This window comes from Thamnophis sirtalis, unplaced genomic scaffold (assembly GCF_051295495.1).
Source record: "Thamnophis sirtalis isolate CommonGarterSnake01/CBP01778 unplaced genomic scaffold, rThaSir2_p1.2 scaffold_3, whole genome shotgun sequence".
Classification (NCBI taxonomy): Eukaryota; Metazoa; Chordata; class Lepidosauria; order Squamata; family Natricidae; genus Thamnophis; species Thamnophis sirtalis.
In genome coordinates, this window is record NW_028261383.1 from 81,111,013 (window position 1) to 81,138,994 (window position 27,982).

The 27,982-nt window shown below is 44.6% G+C and overlaps 1 protein-coding gene across 2 annotated transcripts; it reads right to left on the reverse strand.

Annotated features, from left to right (window-relative positions):
* Nucleotides 1-632: 632 nt before the first annotated feature.
* Nucleotides 633-27,974, reverse strand: F12 (coagulation factor XII). 2 transcript variants are annotated; one of them, XM_087709328.1, is made up of 14 exons: nt 27,889-27,974; nt 18,075-18,111; nt 16,984-17,083; nt 16,713-16,783; nt 16,391-16,498; nt 15,041-15,175; nt 11,070-11,174; nt 9,720-9,891; nt 8,859-8,959; nt 8,196-8,472; nt 7,360-7,496; nt 6,339-6,482; nt 3,819-3,967; nt 633-978 (listed from the first exon to the last, which is right to left on the reverse strand). In XM_087709328.1, the coding sequence occupies exons 1-14, from the start codon at nt 27,949-27,951 to the stop codon at nt 823-825; spliced, it is 1,755 nt and encodes a 584-aa protein (XP_087565454.1). In that variant the 5' UTR covers nt 27,952-27,974; the 3' UTR covers nt 633-822. The 2 variants fall into 2 exon arrangements, 1 of the variants encoding a protein (XP_087565454.1); XR_015695932.1 differs by having other exon boundaries at nt 842-978; nt 3,819-3,938.
* Between the last annotated feature and the right edge of the window lie 8 nt (nt 27,975-27,982).

Consider the following 27,982-nt stretch of genomic DNA (forward strand, 5'->3'; position numbering starts at 1 on the left):
GTTCTGGGTGACAGCTCTCAGTTACTTGAAAACAACAAGCTCATAACCCTACATGGTCTTTGCCAAACACAAGACTTACCGTAGTTTTAGGTCAAAGCCTGCTTTTGAGAAGTTTCTCATCCGGGCCAGAGCAAATTTGCCCTCCATGGTTCTGAGTTAATGTGGACATGGGGTGCCCTCTGCTGTTCAGAGTCTATGGAGATTAATAACCTCTGTTGAAAAAAAATCTTCCTCCCCCACAGCTCCACAAGCATATTTTGCTGAAAACACAAAATGGATTCATAATTTTGATATGCCTGTGTGAAAATGTTCTTCTACTGTGAGTTCCGTGTTCAGTATTCAAGGACTTCATTTCACTGAACTCCAACTTTCGTGGTTCTTTCCGTTGGAGGAAAAACCTACCTTTTCAAAATCTCCTCAAGAATGATGCCAAAGAGATGCCTGTTGCTGAGGTGTATTTGGCATGGAGAACAAATGTGAGGCTTCAGGAGACAGTGCATGCAGCCCCCCCCTTTTTTTCCCTGGCATTTATAGCCTTCCTAGCAGAGAGGAGGGAGCCATCGAACTGAAGCCGTGGGCCTCCCATTGTCTCAGTAAAGATTTTTTTCAGACTACAACATGGAGTCTCAATATTTGGTGCAGGATGGTTTATTGTCCCCCAAAACAACCCACACAACTGGTATCCTCCGATTCTGTAATGTTCAGCATCTAGCCTAGGGAACTGCACATACAATAAGAGAGAAGAAGATGTTCAAGCTCATGGGGAGAGCTGCTGCATGGCCCATGATTTCAATTTCACTGGCTTTCCACCCTCTGGCTTGCCTAATGCATGTTGCTCTGAATCCAGCTGAGGTAGCGAGCGACATTGGTGTAAACCCCAGGTTTGTTCCTTTGGGCACAGCCTGTGCTCCAGCTGACAATGCCACGGATGGTGGCCTTGCCTCGCTCTTCACATACCAGGGGCCCACCAGAATCTCCCTAAAACGCAGAAGGGGAGAAAGATAGATCAGCAAAGGGCAGCATCAAATGTATTGTCTCTTCAGCTTTCCTTAATGAAATTGGTCGGGGTGGCCAATCCATCTGCCGTAGTAGTAGCCTACTCCAGGCCCTTTACTTCCTGAGAATAAACTACCATTTTGTGGCTCCTGGCTGTGGGGATTTTGGCTGCAGTAATTTTGTTTTGAAAACAGGGCTGGTTTGAACCCTGTCTTCCCTACAAAGTGGCTGCAGTGCTTGTTCGTAAGCGGGATCTTTTCTTATGTCCCCAGAAAACCATAAAAGGGTGCCTGATTTCACTGAAGCAAAATCCCAAAACAGCAGGCATGCAATAATCCCATACCTCTTCATTTCTACAAGACAAATCAGATAGGTTTACTAAAAGTAGGGAGAAATAATTCATAAAACAGGATAACATAAACATCGGTGCATATGCTTCAGCAAATGAAATATTAGGTCCATATTTACCATTCATACTTTTTAGAGTACAGACACATTCTTCCAAGAATATAAGATCATCTTTTTTTGCTACAGTGTCCAAAGCTCTTCATAAACAGAGACGTTACAAATGTGGAAATATAATTTAATAATAAACCTCTTTATTCTAAGCAACATGGTTAGTAATATTAAGCTGAAAAAGTACTACAATGGGTGACGCTAATCATATCCATTGGAAAACCCCAAAACATTCAGAATCATTTTGATTCTTGAAGTCTTTTGGGGCAGGACATCCTAACTGGTATAGAGAGGAGTAGCAATCCATCCAAACTATATCATGAAATGATACGGCCACAACAATGAATTATGCATATCCTTCCAACCACTGGTTTCCTATATCACTCAGAAGCAAAAACTCAATGGATCATCTCTGTCAGCTCAGCTTTCAGATTTACTAAGAATCCTTATCATAGCGTACATGAAGACCTGAACCAGTGAAGTCTAACAGACAAACAAAAAAACAATCCTCCAAAGATGGAAATTTTCAGAGATCATCAGGGAAGCCATTGGACAACATGGGTTACATACAGTATCAACAGGTCCCCATTGTGTCTGAGCCAGCACAAAATAATACTGAAACCATTGCCAAACAAATCAATTTACTGGGGGAAATCACTCATTAAAGCACTCATGACCCCACAGGTCAGTGGCTTGGTGTACTTGGAGAGATACCCGGATTCAACCAATGATAAACTCAATCCGTTCAGATCTTCTCATCTGATAAGTAAAGACAAGGATTCCTACCAGTTAATGGCATTTAGAAAGGGAAATTAACACAAAGCTAGAGGGATAAGCCAACAGGTCATCCTACCATGCATTCCTAAAAGTGTGAAATAATCAGAATGCACTACCCATTAAGAAGACATTCAGGTTAAATTTCAGCAGTGAGGAGAGCAGATTTTATGTCTTTAGAGCAGGGGTGTCAAACTCAAGGCCCGCGGGTCGGACATGGCCCGTGGGATGGTTAAATCTGGCGTGCAGGGCCAGCTTGGAAATAGCAAAGGACCAGCCCACAGTGCCTCTGGCAGCCAAAACAGGGCATGGGGGAGATGACACATGCACCCCCCTTCCATGCCCTGTTTTTGGCCTGGACGGCATCCTGCAGCACTCTACCGGCCAAAACAGCCCGCCATGTGCCTCTTTTAGCCAGCAAAGTGCTGCAGGAAGCGTCTATCCCGTCTCTCCCCCGTGCCCCCACCCACCCAGCCCATGGAGAAGAACTACAATGCTGATCCAGCCCTTGAAGAAATCCATTTTGACACCCCTGCTCTAGAGTTTTCTGCCAGTTCAGAGGTAGGTGAATAGCATTTCAATTGACTACAGGAGAAAGGCCCATTTTTCACTTTTCTGTATTATGTAGGTTTTGTCTGAAGCAGCTTTTAAAAACCTGATTTGGGATAAGCATTTCTTGGTATCGCCACAAACTTCCAAAGTATAATTTTGTTGATATGTTGATTTAGCTGAGAACTTCAAAAGGAAGAATAACATCGGAGAGAAGTGCAAGGTAGCCTCTTGGCACTAGAGAGAGCTACAGAAAGTCTGTCTTTGAAATCTAGGTTACAATATGGAATCTTTTTCCCCCTTCAAACCTATTTTATTCTATTCTCTCCACCTCATGTGATGGGCAGCATATACATTTAATAAATAAGTAAAAAAAATAATAAGTACATATGTACATTCAGGGCAGTGGTGGGTTTCAAAATTTTTTAGAACCTCTTCTGTAGGTGTGGCCTGCTTTGTGGGAGTGGCTTGCCAGCCATGTGACTGGATGGGAGTGGCTTGCCAGCCATGTGACTGGGTGGGCGTGGCCAACTTGTAAAATGTGATGGAACTCACTTAAAAACGTTCCTGCTTAGCAACCAATATGTTGGCTCAGGAACTCTGGCATTGAAGTGTGCAAGTCTTAAAGCTGTCAAGTTACAAAATCCTTGCACCCTTAACCCTTTAGAAAAAAAAACCCCAGGGGTGTTCAAACTTGACAGCTTTAAGACTTGTGGACTTCAACTCCCAGAATTCCTCCTCTCACTCTTCATCTTGATGATGTGCGAACAGGCGGGGGGAGGGAGCTGGAACCGGTTCTAAATGGCACTGTAGATTTGTGGAACCTCTTCTATATTAGAAGTTAGAACTGGTAGGAACCCACCCCTGATTCTGGGTGCAAGGGTGAGATTGAACTGAGATGCAAAGGAGCTCCAAATATATAACTCTATGGGAAGTTCACACAAAAATACCCCCTTCCTGGCCCACTTGACAGGTTCTACCCCAAAGGCTAGACTTCCAGAAGGCTCCTCTCTGCAAGCTTCCTTTACTTCAAATCAGTTTACCTGGCATGCATCAATTCTTCCTTCCAGGTATCCTGCACATAGCATGTGTTGGGTAATGTGGGACCCATGTACATCTGGGGAACGGCACTGCTCACGGGGAATGATGGGCACATCTGCCTCCTGCAGATATACAGAGAATTTGTCAGCTCCTAAGGAGGAAGCCAAAGAAAGAACCACATTGGCACACATGAGACCTTGCTCCAGTTTTTGTTAGGACTTCTCACACATATTAGTAGTATTTATTCAGTTTTGGTACTGAATCCACAAAGTTGTCCCCTTTGATCGGCCCCTTTTCTTGTAGCTTGGCTGCAATGCAGCTCAAAGGCCAAATCTTTCCATTTACTATTTGCAGAAAGGGGAAACGGTGGCTCAGTGGTTAAGGTGCTGAGCTTGTCGATCAGGAGGTCGGCAGTTCGGCAGTTCAAATCCCTAGCGCCACATAACGGGATGACCTCCCATTACTTGTCTCAGCTTTTGCCAACATAGCAGTTCGAAAGCATGTAAAAAATGCAAGTAGAAAAATAGGAACCATCTTTGGTGAGAAGGTAACAGCGTTCTGTGCCCCTTCGGCATTTAGTCATGCCGGCCACATGACCATGGAGACGTCTTCAGTCAGTGCTGGCTCTTCGGCTTTGAAATGGAGATGAGCACTGCCACCTAGAGTCAGGAATGACTAGGACGCATGTGCAGGGGAACTTTTACCTTTACCTTTACCTTTAGGAGTTAGGCTGTTTTGCTGTTCACCAGAAATCTTGCCTTACTAGCTTTCCTGGCCTGAATTCAGAGCTCTCTGGTAGGTTTCATAAGCAATATTTTAGCAAGTTCAGTCTTAATTCTCTAGTCGGGTTTTTCCTTCACACTTTCTGTAAAAATGACCCTGTTTGACATTCCTTGCTTCTTTTAAACAGGGTGCACTAAAGTCCTGTCTCACCATGTCTTCCAGCTTCTGGGCTCAAATGAACCATTATTCTCTGCCAAACACACATGTACACATGTACAGAGGCTCTTTAGTGAAACTTATACTCCTAAGCATAATCTTTATTGTCATTGTACTTAAATTCAACAAAATTGGTCATAGATAAAGCAGCTAAGGAAAACACCTGGGTGCAAATTTGCAGTATGCCATCATCACAGTTTTCAATTTAAATCTATCTAGAAAAGAAGGAAGGGGAACATCTGGGTGGCCAGCCTGCTTTTTCTTTACCTGTAGGAAGTTAGCACCCAACCCTCTCGTAGAAGAATGGAATATCCTAGGAAATATTAAAAAGGCAGGAGGCATGGAGAAAGATGTTTTTAGGCAGGAAACAGACTCACGCTTAATACCTGTTTGTAAATGAGCCATTAAGGCCTGAGCCAGTCTATTCTACATAACAAAGATCTACCCCCTTCAGGCAGAGGCATTTCATTGCCCTTCATTGCCCCACCCACCAAGTTTCAACCAAACTTAGCACACAGACAACCTACAAAGCTAGCTATGACCTCTGACAAAGGGGAATTTTGTTACTCCAGGAACTGCTGTAATTCAGAGAAGGCGAGGCATGGACAGAAGGATGGTTTTTGCTTTTTTTCCTATTGGTTGATAAGAAAGAGAGCTAGATGGCTCTTGGCATTCTCGGCCTGTTCTCAGAATTCTGAAATCTCCAGGAGTGAAAGTAATCAAAACAAAACACGTGAAAACACTCGGAGGAGATTGAAAAATGAAAACTGCATGGAAGTTCTCCTAGAAAGTGTTGAGTAACAGGATCCATCACTGGGGTGGGGGTGGGGGAATGATCCTCTCTAAGTCAGCTTGGCCCTGCCAACTTCATTTACCATATGGCCATTGCAAAAACATATGACTGCTGACAGCTTCAAACCACCGCTCCTGTAAGGAAGAATTTAGTTTAGTTCTGCAGGGAATGTTTTTACTAACCAGGCAGTAAAGGAAATTACTGCTGCTTTTTAAAGCACCTTTCTTTGACAGCGTGTTCTCTGGATGTGTCAATCTAGTATTTCTACACTTGTTAACCAGCAAAATTGGACTTGTTTTCTAGGGAATATCAGAGGGGGAAACTGTTTTAAGGACATTGTGTGCTAGACCTGTAATCAAATATCTCAGAAGAAAACCAGCAAGTTTCAATGAGTCATTGTACTGGTATAGTTTAAGATTGGAAAAACCATTCTGTAAATTGCATTCTGTAAGCCCTATCTTGTTCTGCTTCCATAAAACTAATGGCTAAACGCCTTGTCTAATATTAAATCAAAAGCAAGTTGCATCTGGGTGCCAATTACTGGAAAACGCAAGTACAAGAAGGCTATGGCCCTTGTGTTCATCTGTACCGTTATATCTGGCTCTGCATCTGGGAGCACAATATTGGGTTACATAGGCTCATCAAGCAGGTTATAAGGGGCTGGAGACAAAATGAGGAAACATACTTTTCCTCTAACAAAGTTAATGAATGGATGACGCTTGATATCAATCAGGCCATCCTCAAGTCTGGCTTATAATTATCTGTTATCTGTTTAGCATTGCCTCCTTACCTTCATACATATGTCCCCATCCTACAATTTGGCAGGATCCATTGCTGTCAGCTGTCTCCAAGGAACCAGGCAGACATATAGGTGAAATGGAGTTTGAAAATCCAATACAACGTCCTGGGGACTTTTCCTTCAGTTGCACCAGAGCTGGGGGATAACAAGCCAAAACCGAATTAGGAAGCAGGCAGACTGAATGAAAGAATTAAAAAAGGCTGGTATTGCTCCTAATGAAGTCTGGCTGAAGGCATGGAGACTTAGACCAAAATAAGATTCTTTCATCAAGAAGCATGTGATGAGTTCTGCCAAAACCCAGCATTATTTTTACTACAGCATGCTAGAGCATGGATTGGGGTCCAACAATAAAGGTAAAAGTAAAGGTTCCCCTCGCACATATGTGCTAGTGCTTCCCGACTCTAGGGGGCAGTGCTCATCTCCATTTCAAAGACAAAGAGCCAGCGCTATCTGAAGACATCTCCGTGGTCATGTGACTGGCATGACTAAATGCCGAAGGCGCATGGAATGCTGTTACCTTCCCACCAAAGATGGTTCTTATTTTTCTACTTGCATGCTTTCGAACAGCTAGGTTGGCAGAAGCTGGACAAGTGACAGGAGCTCACTCCGTTATGTGACGCTAGGGATTCAAACTGCCGAACTGCCGACCTTTCTGGTCAACAAGCTCAGCGTCTTAGCCACTGCACCACCACGTCTCTTAAGGTCCAACAATACAGCTGTGCTATTCTACATAATGATTATCACTCTGATCAGACCCAGCTACCATGGTCAATCTCATTCCATCGATTCTTCACTCATCCACTAGGTTTGAATTGCTTCTGAAAGCTGCTTGCCCTTGACGGAAACTGTGGTACGCAATGAACACCCTGCGGGCAATCCATGATGAACTAGGCATAGCCTGTACTGAGCCTGGGAGACACTGTAAGAGAAGCTTATTTCCAAAGCTGGAGAGAATAGATGGAATAGATATTTGTAACCCTTGAGTGCCGGATTTAAAAGAAGAGGTCCTCACCAATGTCATGCTCCTCAGTTATTTGTGAATAATTTTCATGCAGTTGATACTTCTGCACCTGGAACTTCACAGTGCCTTCAGTGCTGGTGTTGTAGAAGATCTGCCCAAGCACCACTGATATTCTAGACACATCTGGCCTACAGCACAAAATGTATCATCAGTAGAACTTTTTGAGGTGGGAACTAGATTATCTAAAGGAGCCTTTAACAATGCATGATGTGTTAATTAGAAACCCCATGATTCCAACATCTTGAGGGCATTGTGTTATGGAAAACCCCTCTAGAGCAGAAGTAGACCATCTTTTGAGGGAGGGGGAAATCGGCAAGGCCAAAGCTAAAAGTGGGGACAGATATTCCCTTTAATCTTTCCACCCAATGTAGCAGGCTATCAAGAAAGAAAAAGATTAGTAACGCCAGAGATCTCAAATGAATGCTTCAAGGCCTTTTGAATTAGGCTAATGGCCTCATCTACTCAGCTACTTTTGTTTACACAACAGTAATGCAAAGCTTAGATAACTGTCAAACATTAAATGCCAGGGTTGTCCTTGAACTTGTAGCTGAGGTAGAATGTGGCAGTTAGGTTGTGAATAGGACACCAAGCTGTGCAGAGCTGGGCAGAGGTTACACTAAAGCTAAAATAAGTTCATGGCCGCCTGTTAACTATTGAATCAGGTAGTTCCTAAACAACTTGGAATCAGGACAACTTGTGGCATTCTATCTTTGCTATTATAGTACAGGCCTGGTTAGTCACCAAGATCATCAGTAAGATCCTGCTGAGATTCCAAAGTCCCTAAAAGGTGAACAATAGGCATAGTATGGAGAAGACATGAGACTTGCCTGAATTCCAGACAATGTGCAGCAGTCAGGATCCAGCAGGAATCGATGAGGCTTCCTCCACAGAATTGCTCTCCAATGTAGAGAGCAGCAAGATAGGGATGGGCGCCAGGAAGTGCCACCACACCCCCTACGATACGGCTGCGTGAGGAAATGACTTTTGTGTAGCGTTGTCCACAAACTGGAGCTGAGCTGGTGGTAGACTTGGGTTTGCTATTCACGTGGCTGCTCGTGGCCATCTCCTCCAGAGGCGCTCCTGTCGCTTTTGTTATCAGTTCACCTGTGTGAAAAACCACCTGACTCGTTCACTTCTCGGAAGTGGTGAGATTCAAATTTTTTTTTTACTGCCGGTTCTGTGGATGTGGCTTTGTGGGCATGGCATGGCTTTGTGGGTGTGGCTTTGTGGCATGGCAGGGGAAGGATACTGCAAAATCCCCATTCCTTCCCCACCTCACTAACCTGCTTCCCAGCTCCATTCTCCTGTTCAGGGCAGCAAAAGAAGATCAGCTGGGAGGCTGGGAGGCAGCAGGGGCGGGGCCAGCCTATTTGCCGAACTAAAAATGTCCACTACCGGTTCTCCAGAACCTGTCAAAACTGGCTGAATACCACCTCTGCTTCTGGAGTTCAGCCATACTCAGCTCTTTCAGAGAGAACAATTTGTCTTACCGGCACTTTGGGGTTGACAGCGGGTAATGTTACAATATTCCCAGGTGATTCGTCTGTCTTGTAGCAAGAAGCACCATGGCTGGGTGTCATTATCTGGATTTCTGCCCGAAGAAAATGTTTAGGATTTTTCAGGTTAGACTAACATTCCTTTACAATATAGCATTTCCTTTCTTACAATTTCAATTTTCTTCAATCTGTTCTACTGCTTAGGGGCAGTTGGATTTTCTGCATCCCTGGATACTTTGCTTTTTCAACACCTTACATTTATTTATTTAATTTACTTTTATTTTTTTTTTCATCAAATCTATCAGCTTTATCAGACGATTTATCAGATCGTCTTTTCACATGGTAATCCCGGGCAGCTTACAATATATTGTCTCTTTCTTTGATTCGCATTAAATGGATCTACTTTGCCCATTTTGTACCTCTAACTACCGCATAAACCATGTCCAATCAATGTCCTTTTTTTCTAGTGCTCCAATTAGGTTCCCTTCAACTATGATGAGACCGCTTTAGATCATCCTTAGCTGACTTACTCTAGAACAGGGGTCTCCAATCCTGGCCACTTTAAGATTTGTGGACTTCAAGCTGGCTGAGGAATTCTGGGAGGTGAAGTCCACAAGCCTTAAAGTGGCCAAGGTTGGAGACCCCTGGTCTAGAAGAAGTATTTCCCTCCTTATTCTGACACCTTTCAAGGATGGACTCAAAATATGTACACTCTGTTTGGCTTGGTCACCCTTAGAGGGCAGACCTAATAGAAGATTGGCAGTGGGGCAATATTGTTTAATGACAACTCAAAGGTAAGCAGATAGTCCTTCAACTCACCAGTGGGGAAAGGCCTACCTTAAAACTTTATCTCACCTGCAGAAGGCGTGTTCCCCTAAGCCCAGGCTTACTGCATTCCTGAGTTTGATGGAATACTCCATAAGCAGGATCGGGGAGTCCCAGGGTAGGCAAGGTGCCCCTGAGGAACTACTCTGAGCCATGCCTCGGTATAGGTGCCCATTCCCACTGTAGCAGATTTCAGTGTGATCTAGGGCACAAAGAGATCAGAGATGGATTGTAAAGTGTTGGAGTTTGGAGTTTATTCAATTTGTAGGCTGCCCTATTCCCCGAAGGGACTCAGGGCGGCTGAACAAAAGCCAAGGGAGGGGAAATTACAAAAAGTAAGACAAAAACAATCAGACAATACGAACAATTTAAAAGCACAACAGACACAGCAAATTCGAGTAAGGAGGGGAACTCAACCCCAGGCTTGCTGGGACAGCCAGGTCTTCACGGCCGTCCGGAAGGCCTGAAGGGTGGAGAGGGTCCGAATCTCCACGGGAAGCTCGTTCCAAAGGGCCGGGGCAGCCACAGAGAAGGCCCTCCTCCGAGTTGAAGAAAAATGTGAGGAATCTTACTCCTTACCATGATTTCAGAATGCTCTCCGTCTTCTGGGTCACATATAGGGGGCATATTTTGTTACTTGAGAGAGGAGTACCCACAAGGAGAGTTCAGATAAGTCAAGATGATGGCCAAGATCTTGATTTTATTAATAACCCCCTCCCCACAATGCCCCTGGCTTGAAGTGATGGCCCACGTATAGAGTCTGATTGGCAGTTAAATCAGCAAATGGGTACTATCTGATCAGGAATACAGAACAATTGCCTCTGTTTTTTTCCTTCCCAACATTTTATATGACCAAGTGCCAACCATCTCCATTTGAGGCAATCATTCCACTGCCTGCTAATAGTGCTGGCACAATTTTGCGTTCTTTGAAACAGCTTTACAGAAAATGGATGTTAATGCTGGGACAGAGGAATAAAGTTGGCCCTTGTTTAGAAATTTTCTATTACATGGATAGTCCTAATCAGTTCTGCTCCTCTTCTTTTACATTTAATGGACTCAATATGCTTTTGTAACTCCAAACCCACAACCCAAAGTTTCTTTGACTTTATCATACATCCAGCAGTGGGAGCCCATCTGTCCATAACATCAGCCTAGGAAACTATAAAATATAATTGCATTGACTGGATATTTTATACAGAATCCAAAAACAGAAATATAACAATTTTATTTTTTCTCAATGGGCTCATAATTTCACAGCTTTGTTATTTTATTTTTCTTTATGCTGGCATATGACATATCTGCCTTTTTTTTTGCCCTTTCTCTAGCGCAGCTTTAGTGCTGTGAAGATGGATATATGAAAAAATAAGACTGTAAACATACCTATGTCACAGAGTGGTCCAGAAAATTTTTCAGGGCAGCTGCAGACCAAGTTCTGACCCAGCTGTATGCACTGACCTCCATTCAGACAGGGGTTGCTTCTGCAGGCTGTGGGCCCCAAAAGAGAAAGATACAGAAGCAGCTGTCATGCCAGCTCAAACAATGGGAGGCTCACATTTGGTAGCTTGTGTTGACTTACCACCTGGATGATCTCCAACAAGCCCACCTTCCTTGGGGCCTCCCAGGGCCTCTGCCACTCCTGATTTGATTTATTTTATTTCATTACTTTTTTATTTTATATTAAAATAATAAAATATTATTTTAAAAACTGGGGGTAACTAGCATTATAAAGCAAGACAACACTCTGTACTTCCAATATGTCTTTGGCTCACCTAGACATTTGAAATTTCTTTCAAAATTATTTAAAGGTGTGGCTTTCTCTCATGCTGCCCAGGAAAAAAAAAAGACAAAATTAAACTGAGGTGGTAGAGAACTTCTAGGGGAGCATACTTATGTTGAAGCTTAATTTGTTATGCAAACCCAGCATGTTTGGCTAATTTAGATGTGTGTGTGTGTGCGTGTGTGTATATATTTCAGGTTAGTCCAGTCGTGGGATTCAATTTTTTTTACTACCGGTTCTGTGGGTGTTGCTTGGTGGGCGTGGCAGAGGAAGGTTACTGCAAAAATCCCCATTTCTTCCCGATCAGCTGGTACTCGGGAGGCAGAGAATAGATGAAGATGGTGCCAGTCAGAGGTGGTTTTTACCGGTTCTCTGAACTACTCAAAATTTCTGCTACTGCTTCTCTAGAACTGGTCAGAACCTGCTGAATAACACCTCTGGGTCAGTCTAATCTGATAGATAGATAGATAGATAGATAGATAGATAGATAGATAGATAGGTAGGTAGGTAGGTAGGTAGGTAGGTAGGTAGGTAGGTAGGTAGGTAGGTAGACAGACAGACAGACAGACAGACAGACAGACAGACAGACAGACAGACAGACAGACAGACAGAGATAGAGATAGAGATAGAGATGATAGAGATATTTAGGTTCCACCACAAAACCGCAGTAGACTAAAGCGCACTCGACAAAAGCGCGTACGTGACGTCATCACAGCGCGACGAAAACAGCACGCTGTGAGCGGTAAACTTAAAATTAACGTGTAAATCTAAACCTAACCCCCCCAAACCTAACCCTAAACCTAACCCTAAGCCTAACCCTTAACCTAACCCTAAACCTAACCCTTAACCTAACGCTAAACCTAACGCTAACCCTTAACCTAAGCCTAAACCTAACCCTAACGCTTAACGTAACCCTAACCCTAACCCTAACCCTTAACCTAACCCTAACCCTAACCCTTACCTTTACGTGAATCGGCTTGCTTTAATTTTATTTTAATTTTAATTTAATTTATTTTTAATTTTATTTGTCGCGCTGCTGATGACGTCACGTACGCACTTTGATCGGGCGCGCTTTAGTGGACCGCGGTTTTGACGGGTCACGGATATTTATTCCTAGCATATTTCCGGCACGTGTAGAATCTATTTCTTTGGATCAACCAAATATCTGTTAGTTACAACAGGAATGGACTCACCAGCTTGTTGCCTGAGCTGACATCAAGGGGGGAGAGAGAGAGGAAAAAAAAATGACTGGCTCAAAGTCACCTAGCTGGCTTCCGTGCTGAAGGTGAGACCAGAACACCCGCTCTACTAGTTTCTAGCCTGGAGCCTTAACCACTAGACCAAACTGGCTCTCACAATTCAATACATTGTATAAACCAAGAAAATCAGTTTATTCAATAATGTTGTGCAAACATGATCTATAATTAGCAATACTGTAATACTGGAGGCCTAAGTACACCTTGCACACAAATGCACATAGACAAATTACAGCAGACTTTTAACATGTGCTGCTACTGTAAAAAGAGTGCAGACTCTATGCTTGGAGCATTTTCGAAGGGATTCAAACATACAGCTGCCAGCAAAACTGTACCCTCAAGGAAATATATAGTGAGACCACCCTTGGAATGCAGCCCCCACCCCTTAAGAGTTGTATCACGGTACTAGAAAAGGTGCAAAATTGGGCAATCAAAACAATTAGGAGGCTGGAGCAGGTCCCCTCCTGAAGAAGGATTCAGCAAGGACAGCTCTTTAGCTCGGAATGAAAGAGAACAAGGAGTGAAGTGGTACACTAAGTAAATCCATACTTGGCAGAAATCATATTATGAGAGGAAAGGTTATCACCCTCTCTTGTCAAAGTTATTCAGGGATGACAGAAGGAAACATTTTATACAGCACAGTTAAGCTTTCCGGAATTTACTGTCAACAATGGAATTCAACAGGTTTGTTGAACATCAGCTTCTAAATGGCTGCTATCATTGGTGGCTCTTTACTACCTTCTGAGTCGTAGGCAGCAGAATGCCTTAAATAGGGTCCTGGGATGTAAAAGTGGAAGGGGACTATAGTCCACCTGATCCAGGCTGGTGAGCATCTCAAATGCATCCAAGTAACACAGTATGCGGGCCTAGAAGGAACTGTAGCCAGATCCAGCAGGACTCCGCTTCTATGAATTCCTCATTAATGAATTTAAAGAAAAAGACTTTTTCAAGAAGAGGGCGAGAAGTGATGGCGGCTACTGAAAGGAGTAAGAATATTATCATGCAAACATCTCCAGATCAATGAAACCCCAAATATTTTTTCTTTTAAAAAAATCCAGTAACCTCTGGTTTTTTTTGAAAGATACATACACACGATAGAGCAATGATTTCTATTATAATAGTATATACCAGTACATCTCAATCTCAATAGTATATACCAGTACATCTCAATCTTTAACTTCTAGAATTGCTGGCTAATTAATAAGGAGAGTTGAAGTCCACCTTGAGAAACACTGATATATACAGTCCACCTTCTCTTAAGCACTCACAGCAGACTGATTCAAATGTTATATTATGTCATGTCCTCATGTATGAGGTTTTACATGACTTCTTGTAAGGATATAGAGTATATCTTATGTGACCAGTTTCATCCATTTGGGCCTCATCAGATATAGGTAGAATAACTTCTGGCTACTTACGTTTGATGAGTTCCAAAAGTAGACAAAATGGTTCCACCACAAAACCGCGTTCGACTAAACCGCGCTTGACGAAACCGCGTAGCTGACGTCATCAACAGGGCGACAACAGCGCGGAGACAGAAGCACACTGTAAACGCTAAACCTAAAATTAATCCCTAAACCTAAACCTAACCCCCCTAAACCTAATCCTAAACCTAACCCTAAACCTAACCCTTAGCCTAACCCTAAACCTAACCCTAAACCTAACCCTTAACCTAACCCTAAACCTAACCCTAAGCCTAACCCTTAACCTAACCCTAAACCTAACCCTAACCCTAAACCTAACCCTAAACCTAACCCTTACCTTAAGTTGAATCGGCTTGCTTTCAAAGCGCTATTTAAAGTGCCCTTCTTTCTCCACGCTCGCTGTTGTCGCCCTGTTGATGACGTCAGTGACGCGGTTTAATCAGGCGCTGCTTAGTCGAGCGCGGTTTTGTCGCGCCACGAGACAAAATTAGCCACAGGGTGCCTTTTAGTGGTCAGTGTAATGGTGCCTTCAGACTTGATACATGAAAAAGCTAAAACTTCCTCAAATCAAGCTTGGTTTCTGGGACTAATTTTAGTTTGAAATTTGATCTTTTTTCAACTTCCCCATCTAGCCAATAGCCATAGGGATGCTTACTGGTCTTCCACTCAAATAACTAGGCCTAATCCTACTTAACTTTTTGAGATCAGTCAAATCAGATGCTACCAACTACTATTAAAACTATTATATTTGGTATAGCCTACTATTTGAATTTCAGGGGGAAAAGTAATTTGAATCTTTCTGTGAAGCTTATACTTTGAGCGACATGCAATGGAGAGATTTCTGCCCTTTATTTCAACATAATTGGTTTATAGCTTGCACCTGCCACATCTGACCTTTTCCATGCACTGTCTTGCAGAGAATCTTCTTCCTGTTACAGCGGCACTCCTTCAGTCCAGTAGAGGGAAAATACTGCAGCCATGTTTCCTTCTTGCCAACATGCAACCCTCTTTGTGACCCAAAACAGCCTTCTGTGAAATTAAGCCGCGGGGTGAGACTGGACTCAACTCATACTAATCTTCAGCAATACTGCCTGATCATCAGAGAGTTTTACAAACCCCCCCCCCCCATCCCTTCCCACCAGGGGTGGGTTTCTCGCCCCGTTCCAACCGGTTCAGTTGGAACGGGGCCGGCGGTGTCCTCGTGCACCCGCGCGGTGCACGCATGCATACTAGCGTCTGCGTGACGCTCCAGCTGCTCCTGGACGATCGCGCAGGCGCTGTATGCGTCCTACGCATGCATGGAAGCGCAGAACTCGTCAAAACCGGGTAAGGACCGCGGGCGGGCGGGCGCGCCCTTCGCCGTTCCTGGAAGTTACTTACTTCCGGGTTCGGCGACCAACCGGTTTGCAGGGACCGCCGCGAACCGGTTGAAACCCACCCCTGCTTCCCACCCTACAATTCAAAGGAAGCCTATAGCCTCATTAGAATATGGAAGACTTTAAAACCTGGCTTCTTAAAAAAAAAAACCTTTACTATATCATAAAGTCCTTTCTCTTTTCTTTTGGACCCTCTATGCCAGGGATGGCGAATATTTTTCTGCTCGGGTGACAAAAGGGTGCGCGAGCGATAGCGCATGCCACACCCATAATGCAATGCCCTCCCCCGGCGCATGTGCACAGGCCTCATTGAAGCCTCCAGACTTCTGATAGGCCCTTGGCATGTTTTCTGCCCTCCCAAGGCTTCAGTAAAGCCTCCTAAAGCCTGGGGATGGTGAAAAACAGTCCAATGGGCCTACTGGAGGTTTGAACTTTTGGTAGGCCCATTGGGCCCATTTTTCAACATCCACAGGCTCTGGAGGCTTTCCTGAAGCCTGGGGAGGGCAAAAAATGGCCTCCCCCCACCCTCCAGAAAAATCAGCTGGCCAGTGCGCACATGCACACTGGAGCTGACACAGGGCAATGCCTCGTGTGCCTTCAGATATGGCTCTGCGTACTACCTGGCACACATGCCATCCATTCCCCATCACAGCTCTATGCTGTCAGGAAAGAAAAATATGACACTATGAAATCCAGGAGCTCCTTCTAAGAGGGAGTTATGGTTATCAGTCAATGGATTTGAAAGGCCATCGGTTCCTGTAGACTCCAGCAAGGAAAAGCATGATCTATTCTTACATTGACCTTGATTGTGCAAATACCTCCACACCTGACAGGAAGGAGAGACAGGGCTACAGCTCCAGCATCATACCTGTCTCACAGCGTCTCCCGTGGAAACCAGCTGTGCAGGTGCAGTGGAATCCAGCTTTCCTAGCTTCGCAGACACCCCCATTCTGGCAGGGGTTAGGATCACAGTACCCTGAAAAGAGATGACTATAGACCATCATCCTCGGATAGGTACAGCTGATATTTGACTGTGTAAAAGCACGGGCGTAAAATTTGACAATGCAACCATATCAGAAATATGGTTTCATGTAAGATACATTCACAGGGAATGCTGCCCTTGGGGGAAAATCCTTTGTTTGGGCCATAATACGCAGGCTTAAAAAAATAAATAAACACAATTGAGTCACCTGTTGGCCTTTCCTCCTCCTGACAAAACTTCCATTGTTGGTCTCGGTCATAGTTTTCTGTGGTGGCGCACCTGATAGGGAAGAGTCTCGTCTTATGCAAGGTGTGCAGGGAAAATGGGCCAATGCCACAATTTGCACATTGTGACTTCTCCCCACCCCCCCTTCAAGGTCAATCAAACCTCCGAGTGTCCTTTTCTCTGCTCCCTGCATGCTCACAAGCTCTCATTATTCCTGTGAGCATTCAATACTTTTCTGGCCAATCAATACTTACCAGCGCTGAGATTTAAGAAGGTCGCTAGGGAGACAGTAGTAGTGCATTTTGCGTTGGTAGCGGAAAGGGAAATGACAGGATTCCTCACTGGATGATGTCACTGCAAAGCAAAGGGAGATGGGTCTATTTCTTGGGTTAAAAGGTTGCCCTATAGATGAATAATATAAATGACACAGAGAAAATACAAGCAGGTTATTCTTCTCCCAGCAGCAAACTTTTACCTTTTTATATCCCCCCACCCATCCCTCCTTTATCTATAAATAGTGATCCTTCTTTTCCCATTTTCAAAAATGCCCCTACTTGGTCTCCGCCTGCAGGAAACCATAAACAGTCAGTTCTTTCAAAAACACAGGCAACAATCCTGTAATGAGGCTTCCGCTCCCTTACATTTTTCCCTGGTGAAAAATTATTGCATTTCGTAAGTGCTAATGTGGTGGGGAGATAGTAGAAGCAACCTAGCCTTATTCCTGATACTTTGGGCTGCTACCCGTACATCAGCACATTGGCTGCTTCCTGCTCCCCCCCCCTTTGCCCCCTTCTTCTATTCCTATTAAATGTGGCCTAGCCACAACTCTTGCTTTAGCTGTCCTGATTTCCAAGCAACTCTAATGGGGAGATGATGGAGGCAAGATCCAATTTCTTGGTGTTGCTCATGGTGTTGTAGTGATCCAACAGTGAAAGATGTAGTGCAGCCCTCAAGAAAACATTTTGGGGGAAACTTCCACTTTTAGGCTGAGCTGAAGGGAGTCAGAAGCTCCAAGCTTGAACTTGGTAGGATTGCTCCCTTTCTTTGACTGGTACAAGAATCTCTCTCTCTCTCTCTCTCTCTCTCTCTCTCTCTCTCTCTCTCTCTCTCTCTCTCTCTCTCTCTCTCTCTCTCTCTCTCTCTCTCTCTCTCTCTCTCTCTCTCTCTCTCTCTCTCTCTCTCTCTCTCTCTCTCTCTCTCCCTCCCTCCCTCCCTCCCTCCCTCCCTCCCTCCCTCCCTCCCTCCCTCTCTCTCTCTCTCTCTCTCTTCCCCCTTCTCCCTCTCTTCCTTCCTCCCTCCCTCTCCAGTCATGTCCAACATTATAGACTAGGATAGCCATACTCACCTTCATGTTTCGCCTTGTGGGGCTTACCAATTACACCCTGCCAAAAAAGAACATGGCCGTGTCACAGCAACCTTATAAAACTTGATTTACATTCTCTGCAAAACAACTTCCCATTCTTTCCAGGATAACAAAAATACCTTGAATGATGCTAAGAAGCTTACTCTGAACTAGGAAAGGAACAAAGAGATCATCCGTAGTGTTAGATTGGGTAATGGATAGGCACACACAGGCTTAACGGTAACCACAGCTCTTTATTAAGTACAACAAGTGAGAACAATCCAGCGAAGGTTGAGTCTGACAGCAGCCCTTTTATAGGGAGCTGTCAGACCCTTCGACCAATAGGATTAAACCTCTGTTCCCGCCGGAACAGAGGACCTTGGTGGAAACCTCTGTAGTTAGAACTAATATCTAACACCCCTCCCCTCTTGGATGGAAAAATCCTACTTGTAACGTAGTCACTCAGGTAGGCGGGCTTTTGGGTAGCTCTGCCTGACCTGCGCAGTTCAGTAGGAGGGGTTTCCTTGGACAGGTCGGACAGACCTGTTTGCTCCGCAGCTCCGCTTGGTGGAAGCTCCTGGAACCTTTCACAGGCCGCGGCTGGAGCTTCTAGAGCCAGTTCGCTCTGAGCTCACTGCGGGTCTGCAACATAACCAAATAAGTTTCCCGGTAGCCTTGGGCTTGAGCTGGCCATGGAAGGAGTGAGTGTTTGCTCCGTTTGGGTAGGGCTTTGGCTAACTTGTGCAGGAATTACCTCTGGTTGTCTAAGAGTGGAGTTGGAGAGCCGGCCACGGAGTTGGTCAATATGCCTTCTCCAATTCCTACCGTCCTTGAGCTCTAAGAGGTAAGAGCGAGGGCCGTTGATGCCTATCACTGTGGCAGGAATCCACAGAGTTCCCCCGGCGTAGTTGTGGGCGTATACCGAATCCCCTATGCTAAATGTCTGAATCCTGCTTGTGGAGTCTGGGGGCGATGAGGCAGAATAATTTGGGTGTAGCCGGTCTAAGTGGGACCTTAGCCGGCGACCCATAAGAAGCTCGGAGGGGCTTCTCCCTGTGGTGGCACTGGGTGTGATGTACTGAATTAGCAAATAGTGGTCAACCCGTGTTTGCCAATCTCCCGAGCCCATCTTAGAGAGGGCCTCTTTTGCAGATCTCACCATTCTCTCCGCCTGACCATTGGAGGCTGGATGGAATGGCGCGACCAGGGCATGCCTGATTCCCTGTGCTGCTAGGAAGGTCTCAAATTGCATGGCTGTGAATTGGGGCCCATTGTCTGAGACCAAGACATCGGGCAGGCCGTGCGTGGAGAAAAGTCTCTGCAGTACCGTGATGACCACTTCTGCCATTGTGGAGGTCATCAGGACTACCTCTAACTATTTCGAGTAGGAGTCCACAACTACGAGAAATGTCTGGCCATGAACTGGGCCAGCAAAGTCAATGTGCACCCTAGATTATGGTGCTTGAGGTCACTCCCACTCCTTAGCTGGTCCCTCTGGGGGAGCTGGTCTGGACCCCTGGCACAGTGTCCAGTGCCATTCTTTGATCTCCCTGTCCATGTTAGGCCACCACATGTAACTCCTAGCCAAAGACTTCATCCTGACAATTCCAGGATGTCCTACATGTAAAGCCTCTAATACTGCAATGCGCAATTTGGGTGGAACAACGACCCGGTCTCCCCACAGTAAACAGCTGTTTACAACTGATAACTCATCACGTTTGGCAAAATACATTTTGAAATCAACCCCAACAGGCCCCTTGGGCCACCCCCTCCACACCCAGTTCAAAATTTGCTTGATGGTGGAGTCCGGGCAACCTCACTGGACGAGAGAGGCCCAGTCTCAAGGCAGTCAATGAGGAGGACTGACATCTCGGGGATAGGATCAGTGAGAAGTTCAGGCAGCGGGCAGAGGCTCAACACATCAGTGTGCCCCAAAGTGGAGCCTGGTCGGTGGATGAGGTGGTAGGAGTAGGCAACTAGGAAGATTGTCCACCTCGTCATCCACGGTGATAGTGACACTGGGATAGGTCGGTCCCCAGCCAGTAAGCCCAACAACGGCTTGTGGTCCATAACCAGTTCGAAGTCCCGGCCATATAGATACTCGGGGAACTTCTTTATTCCGGCCACTGCAGCCAAAGCCTCACAGTCCAGCTGGCTGTAGTTCCGCTCTGAGGCAGACAAGGTCCTGGAGTAAAATGCAATAGGGGCTTTGGTTCCGTTGGGCATGCGGTGGCTGAGGACAGTGCCGATGCCGAAGGGGGAAGCGTTGCAGGTCAACACCAATGGCAGGGTCTGGCTGTATTGAACTAGAAAGGAGTCCGCTGACAGGAGTCTTTTTACCATAGAAAATGTGACAGCCTCAGCTCTGCCCCAGGACTACTTCACGTTCTTAGCCAGGAGACAGTGTAATGGTGGCTTTCTGTTTGAGAAAGATGCTGTAGAAATTAAGGAGCCTTAGGAACGCCTGCAGCTCGGTTTGATTGTGAGGTGTGGGGGTGTCCTGAATAGCTTTAACTTTTTGTGTAGTCAGGTGAATCCCAGAACCATCGATTAGGTACCCTAGGAATTCAACCCTTGGCACGTTAATTTGGCATTTCTCTTTTTTTCTAATTCGAGCCAAAAGTGTTTGTACACATTTTAAAAGTTGTGCCTCATTTGCAGCCGATACCAAGATGTCGTCAAAATAGGGGACGACTCCTGGAATCCCCTGCAAAAGCCATTCCATGACGCTTTGGAATAGTCCTGGGGCGATACTAACACCTAATTGCAGGCAGTGACATTTGAATGCACCCCTGTGCGTCACAATGGTTTGGGCCTCCACCGTAGCACCATCTACAACAGAGGTGGGTTCCTACCAGTTCGCACCTATTCGGTTGAACCGGTTCGTCAAATCTACCAAACCAGTTAGAAGAGGTTCCACCAGTGGACCTGGAAAGCAGGCCACACCTACAGAAGAGGTTCCAAATTTTTTTGAAACCCACCACTGGTCCTTGGATATGATTATTCTACACTATCATCTTTAACTTTAACTTTTAATAAATTTATATGCCGCCCAATCCCGTAGGACTCCGGGCGGCTATCATGCTCATATTTATAAAATCCAGTGCCTCTGTGAAAGGTAAGGATGACTACTGCGTTTGTGGTGCAATCAGAACATTGCGTGTGTTGAAGTTGTTTTAATGCAAACCAAATATGCCTTTTAAAAAACAAGTTTGCCTCATATTTTTATGCATGCCAGTGCTGTGTGTGACAAGTGTCATCGGCATCTTCATATCCAGTCACATGGGCGGCAAGCCACTCCCATCTGGTCACATGGGCAGCAAGCCACTCCCACAAAGGAGGCCACACCCACAGAGTAGGTTTGAACAATTTTTGAAACCCACCCCTGATCTACAGGCAATTGTTGGTATCCCTGCGCAATGTCCAATTTTGCGAAGATTTTTCCTGAGCCTAGTGAATGAAGTAGGTGCTGTACAATGGGTACAGGGTAGGCGCTTTGTTGTAGTGCTTTATTTATTGTGCGATTGTAGTCCACGCAGATGCAGACAGACCCATCAGATTTGACAGGTGTCACTATAGGGGTCTCCCAGTGTGCATGATCAACCGGTTCTAGGATTCCCTTGTTCACAAGCTTGTCAATTTCCCTGTCAATTTTGGGGCGGAGAGCAAAAGGTACTCTCCTGGGTTTTAGCCTAATTGGGGCTATGCTGGGGTCCAAACTAAAGGAAATTGGAGTCCCAACATACTTATCCAGACCAGTGCCAAAGATATCCTCGAACTCCTTAAAGATGGCCTCAGCACCGTCGTCTTTGAAGGCGTTGATACTGATCACTTCTAGGCCCAGGGCTTGGAACCAATCTAGCTCTAGGAGGCTCTGCAGGTTGCCGCTGACTACTGTCACTGGGAGTTTCCCACTGAACTGCTTTAATTTCACCTGGAAGGTGCCTTGGCCCATGATGGGGACCCAGTCTCCCTGGTAATCATGTAGGCGGATATCGGGGTGCGTAGATGCTGCTTCTGTAAGCTAGGGATAGCCTGCTTTAGGGTAGACCACGGCATGATGGTCAGTGATGACCCAGTGTTGATCTCCATGAGGACTGTGACCTTCAGCTTTTTTGGCCACCTGGTATGGACTTGGCCGATGGACATATGGTAGGTGACTCTATTGTCGCCCTCTGCATGTCATGGTGGCTTCTGCCAGGCCCCTGAATTGGGCCTCTGTTGGCGGCATGGTGCTCTTCTAAGCTGCCAGGTAGTGGCAGGGAATTCGCTCCAGCACACCTTGGCAATGTGGCCCTTTCGCTTGCAGCACTGGCAGGTTGTGTCACGGAAACGGCAAGCTGATCTGGCATGGTCTCCTCCGCAGCTAGAGCATTGCGGGAGATGTGATTTGAATTTGCGTGCCTGCTGGGTGCGGCTGGTGTGTATGCGGCAGCTGTCATCTTCCTCACCTTCTGAGCTCTCGGGCTCTGTAGCCTCACGATGTACGCATGTACTCTTTGGCGCGTCTTGTGTGATGCTTGGCGCTGCAGAGTCTCAGTAGATTTGGCGGCTGATTCGGACACTCTGGCCTTGTCCAAGGCGATCTGCAGAGTGAGGTTAGATTTAGCGAGTAACCTACTCTGCAGGGTAATGTCCTGCACGCCGCAAATTATGCTGTCCAGAATCAGCTCGTCCACGTCTCGGAATTCGCAGTACGCTGCGGCCTTGTGAAGCACCGCAACATACTCATTAATCAACTCGCCCTCTTTCTGGTTTCTGATGTTAAACTCGACGAATGTGCTTGGATGGCTTGGGTGCATAGTGGGTCTTTAGCATCTGCTGCAGCACGAACCAGGCGACTGATTGAAGCGGTGTCGGCTCAGAGAGGTTTTTCACCATGTCGAACACTTCCCGGCCACAGTATCCAAGGAACATGTTCTTCTTGTGGCCTTCAGAAAGGCCCATGAGGTTGTTTGCCTCAAGGAAGCAGTCAAATCATAGCATGTACGATTCCCAATGCTTGGTGACTGGGTCAAACGGAGTCAGTGGGGCATGCATAGCCATTTTGTGTACAAAGAGCGATTTGAATTTGCTGCTCAAAAATGGCTGCTGGAAGCCACGCTGAGCTCCGGGCTGGATGTACTTGCTGGATTGCTACGCCCTTTCCGGTTCGCCTAGTTGCCTTCCAATCCCACCTTCGTTGCCAGTGTTAGATTGGGTAATGGATAGACACACACAGGCTTAACGGTAACAACAGCTCTTTATTAAGTACAACAAGTGAGAACAATCCAGCGAAGGTTGAGTCTGACAGCAGCCCTTTTATAGGGAGCTGTCAGACCCTTTGACCAATAGGATTAAACCTCTGTTCCCGCCGGAACAGAGGACCTTGGTGGAAACCACTGTAGTTAGAACTAATACCTAACATGTAGTTTCAGTAAGAACTATCTTGAAAAGCTTTCCACTTTATTTGTAAGAAAAGCAGTATAAAGTATTTACACATTTTCTCTCCTATTCCTTTCTACAAGTTATTGGCTTTTTATTAAACGTTCCACATTATCTTATGTTTTTATTCTTCTAACCTTCAGATAACCCTCATTTATCAACTACCATGTTCAGCAACTGTTGAAAATTATGGCAGTACTAAAAACTACACTTACAATTGGTCTTTGAATTTACAATTATTGCAGTGTCCCCATGGTTACATAATCACAATTAGGGTGTTTTACAACCAGCACAAATTTATGACAGTCATAACACCACACAGTCATAATTTGTGACCTTCCCAGACGACTTCCAACAAGCAAAGTCAATGGGAAAACCAATCATTTATATTGGAAATGTAGATGTCATAAGGGGACATTTTATCATGCTTGATGAACTTGTAAAAAAAATACAAATTTTGAGTTCAGATACATACAGTGATACAAAGCATTCCAAAGAATACAACTTAACTGGAAGCAGAACATTTTTGTTGAGATTAATGGTCAGCCAACTTGAAAAAAGCCAAGGAAGATTATTTTTATATATGATCATTGCTAAGAGAGCACTGTATGTGCAAAAATCGAAAGATTCTGAAATCTTCCTCAAATGGAGGAATGGTTGGTGAAGATGATGGAATTAGCAGAAAATTAATTCATTTGCTTAGGGAAATATCAATTACTCCATTTATTAGTGACTGGAAATCCCTAATGGACTTTTTGTTGAAAAAATTAAAAAATGAACTGATGATTTATGGATTTGTTGATTAGAAAGGTAGAATATGGAAAAAAGAAAACTTTGAAGTAACCATAGAGAGAGTAAAATATAAATGTACTTACAAATGTACTACATTGAGCATTTAAGGGGCATGCATAAGCCCACCAGAGTGCCTACCGTCCCTGTCCTAATATTCTCTTGTGTTTGTATCCATTTCATGTATTCATAACCATGTTTATACATATATCTGTTATCTAATTCATGCTTGATGAAATAAATAAATAAATAAATAAAAATTAAAAATAAATGATCATGTGAGGTTTCACTTAATGACCATGTCATTTAGCAATGGAGCTGCAGGTCCCAATTGCAGTCAGTAAGTGAGAACATCCTGTATTTTACAATTCATTTGTATTTTATTTTAAGACAAGCAAGCAACCATCTAGAAACTGCAACTGGTTCAGAATGCAGCAGTGCACAAGGCAATGGAAAACGCTAGTTTTATACATGTGACAAGGTGGCGCAGTGGTTAAATGCAGCACTGCAGGCTACTGCTAGATCAGCAGGTCAGCGGTTCAAATCTCACCGGCTCAGGGTTGACTCAGCCTTCCATCCTTCCAAGGTGGGTAAAATGAGGACCCAGATTGTTGGGGGCAATATGCTGACTCTCTGTAAACCGCTTAGAGAGGCCTGAAAGGCCTATGAAGCGGTATATAAGTCTACTGCTATATAAGTCTACTGCTATTGCTATTGCTATTGCTATTGTTGTTTGGACTGCACTGACTTACTGGATACAATTCAAGGTGCTGGTCATCACCTTTAAAGTTCAGGTTAGTCCAGTCAGGTTATCTGTGGGATCACCTATCCCTAAGGACATCTATAATTCCTGACTGGTCAGATAGAGTGGCCATGCTTCTAGTCCCTTCCACTAAATATCTGATGGAAGCTAGGAAGCCTTTCGATGGCAGCCCCTGTCCTATGGAAGACCCTTCTTCCAGAAATTCAGCAAACCTCCACCCTCCTAGCCTTCCATAAAACTTTGAAGATTTGACTTTTCCCTGAAGCGCTGGCATAAGAGATTACATAAGTTGGCACCAGGTTTTCAGAGTTTTTAACATGCTTAGTTTTATAGTTGTTTATCATTTTATTATGATTTTAAAATGAGCGGTTATATAATTTTTTAAAAATAAATAAATATTGTCCACTTACAAAATATTACAACTGTCTTTAAATTTTAATGTAGTAAGTGAATACAAGGGAGGCTGTAACAGCTGTCTCTGTAAGCTGTTTTTACAGCTGCCTTCCGTAATACAGACATGTACAATTTCCATCCCTGTCGGTTAGAGAAAGCTGCTATGTAGCAGGGAAGTGGAATCCAGCAGATAATGTCATTGCCAGAAACTACACATTTCCCATTCTCGCTACACAAAACCTCTTTTCTTTCTCCAGCTGAAGAGAGCTGGAAAGAAGCAGACAGGACCACAGCAAAATAACTCATGGCTTAATATTGTAGGAAGTTATCACCCAGCCCTCTCCCAGAAAAATGAAATATCCTAGGAAATATTGAAAAGGCAGAATATTTCTCTGGATGTGAAAACAAGTTTTAAAAAACAGAATAGCTGCCTGTAGTTCCCCTCCCATCCCTACTTTGTCAATGGGCCATTAAGAAGGCCAAGCTAGTCCCTTTACATAATAAAGAGTTCTCCACTGCAGCTCCAGGGGGATGGGATTAAGGCATGATAATATCGGCCCTTTACTCAACTGACCACATGGCATCTGAGAACTCAAACAAACCTGGATTCAAAACGCAGCCTAGAGAATTGTCCCTGCATGGCCCCATGGGAGTCTGACAACCAATCAGAATACAAGCTCAAGATCAAAGGCCAGAGAGGGCATAAAACCAGGGACTCAGCTTCTCTTCCTTCCTTGCCTTCCCTTCTCTTCTTTTCCACCAACATTGAAGCATGTGATCACCTTTTCTGTTCAGGACTCAAGCCATGTGGTCCTGTCCACCATTAAAACCATCTTTCCAAGCAGCCTCCATGTCTCCAGTGTCTTTTTCCCCACTTGGAGCCGAACCCAGAAGGACATTTCTTTCATCAATATAATGGTATGAAGGAATGACCTTGGGAGTTGCAGGATCCCATTCCTTCTGCTGAGTCTGCAAAAAGAATGGGAACACGCAAGATTCTCAGAAGAGACACTCCCTAATTTCTTAGAGTATAAAGGCGAGGGGGGAAGAGATGTACTTCCAGACTTCCAAGATTCTATTACTATAACCTTACCACAAAGGCAAAACTAGTACTTCTGGGTATGCTTGCTGTCTACCTCACAAGGCCAACACTTACGGAGAGAAGAAACAGAATCACCACTGAAACAGAACCACCACCTACCACTCATATATATATATGCATAAATATGGGTATCAGTGGTGAAATTCACATTTTTTTTACTACCAGTTCTGTGGGCGTGACTTGGTGGGCATGGCAGGGGAAGGATACTGCAAAATCTCATTCCCTCCCCACTCTGGGGCCCACCAAAGGTGGCATTTGCCGGTTCTCCAAACTACTCAAAATCTCTGCTACTGGTCCTCCAGAACCTATCAGAACCTGCTGGATTTCACCCCTAATGTGCATTGAACTGAGCAGTCTGCTTCTCTAATTCCATCCCATATATAACACATGTGAATCTTGATAGCCGTTTTTGCGGCAGGAGTCCTTTTTCTGCCCCTTTTCAAATTGCACAACGAAATCACTTTTGCTGAAGGGAAAAAAACACATACCTACGGTATTATGTCTCTTAAAACACCCATACTTATTATGGCTCTTAAAAAGCTCACAAAAGAGTAAAGCATTGTGCAGGAGGAAATAGCCTTGTGAAAGTTTTCCAATTCTTATTTGGAATTTAGTATGCGTGTGGGTGGTTTTATTTTGGAGAAGTTACCATTTTAAAAGTCAAAATGAAAAATCCCATGGGAACAATTAAGAGCAGTGCTACTTGACCTCTGGAATCCAAAATATAAATGCAAATGTTTAAAAATCTTCCATCTCTCAAGAAAATGGTGTTTCCATGAGGAGGGGAATAGGAATGTGCTGTTAGCTGTTCCTGGTGATATCTGGTGACAATCTGGTGATATCTGGTGACAACAAATCCACACAGCTTCCACACATTTTTAAACAGGATCCCTAACACTAATAAACATATATAAGGATGGTCCAGAAACACCATTGAGGACAATAGATTACTTGAGTGGTGAGGAAACCAATTGTTTTCAATAAGGGATATTTTTCTCCCACAAGACAATCGAATAACAATGAAGCATATCTCGTGTCACAAAACAATACACAGAAAAAAGCCTCCCGAGACTCACAAATCCCAATCTTGTGCTTGAGTCACTAGACTTGAGAGCACATCGCAAGTCTCAGTAATAGATCTGAAATATTCTGGGGTAGGAAACAGGGGTAGGAAACAGCTCTGCATCACATTCTTGCGTGATTCTAGACCATGCCTCACTCCTTTTCCATTTTGCCTCCATTATACCTCCCCATATAGACAAATACCTTATATGTGAAGGCTGAGAGTTGGGTGTAAATACTAATGGAATGAAAGAAATATGAAATTTGATGTTCTGGAATCTCACCAAGAATAGCTCCCCAGGGTTATAAATCACAAATAGCAGGAGAAGCAGCAATTGAGCTGTCATGGTGGCGTCCGGGGACGGATGAAATAGAGAA

Coding starts and splice junctions, on each gene's coding strand:
- F12 (XM_087709328.1), bottom strand. CDS start 27,951: ATGACAGCTCAATTGCTGCTTCTCCTGCTATTTGTGATTTATAACCCT. Junction 17,084..18,074: donor CCACAAGGCGAAACATGAAG/GTGAGTATGGCT, acceptor TTTGCTTTGCAG/TGACATCATCCAGTGAGGAA. Junction 11,175..15,040: donor CAAGACAGTGCATGGAAAAG/GTCAGATGTGGC, acceptor TGGGGCCCACAG/CCTGCAGAAGCAACCCCTGT.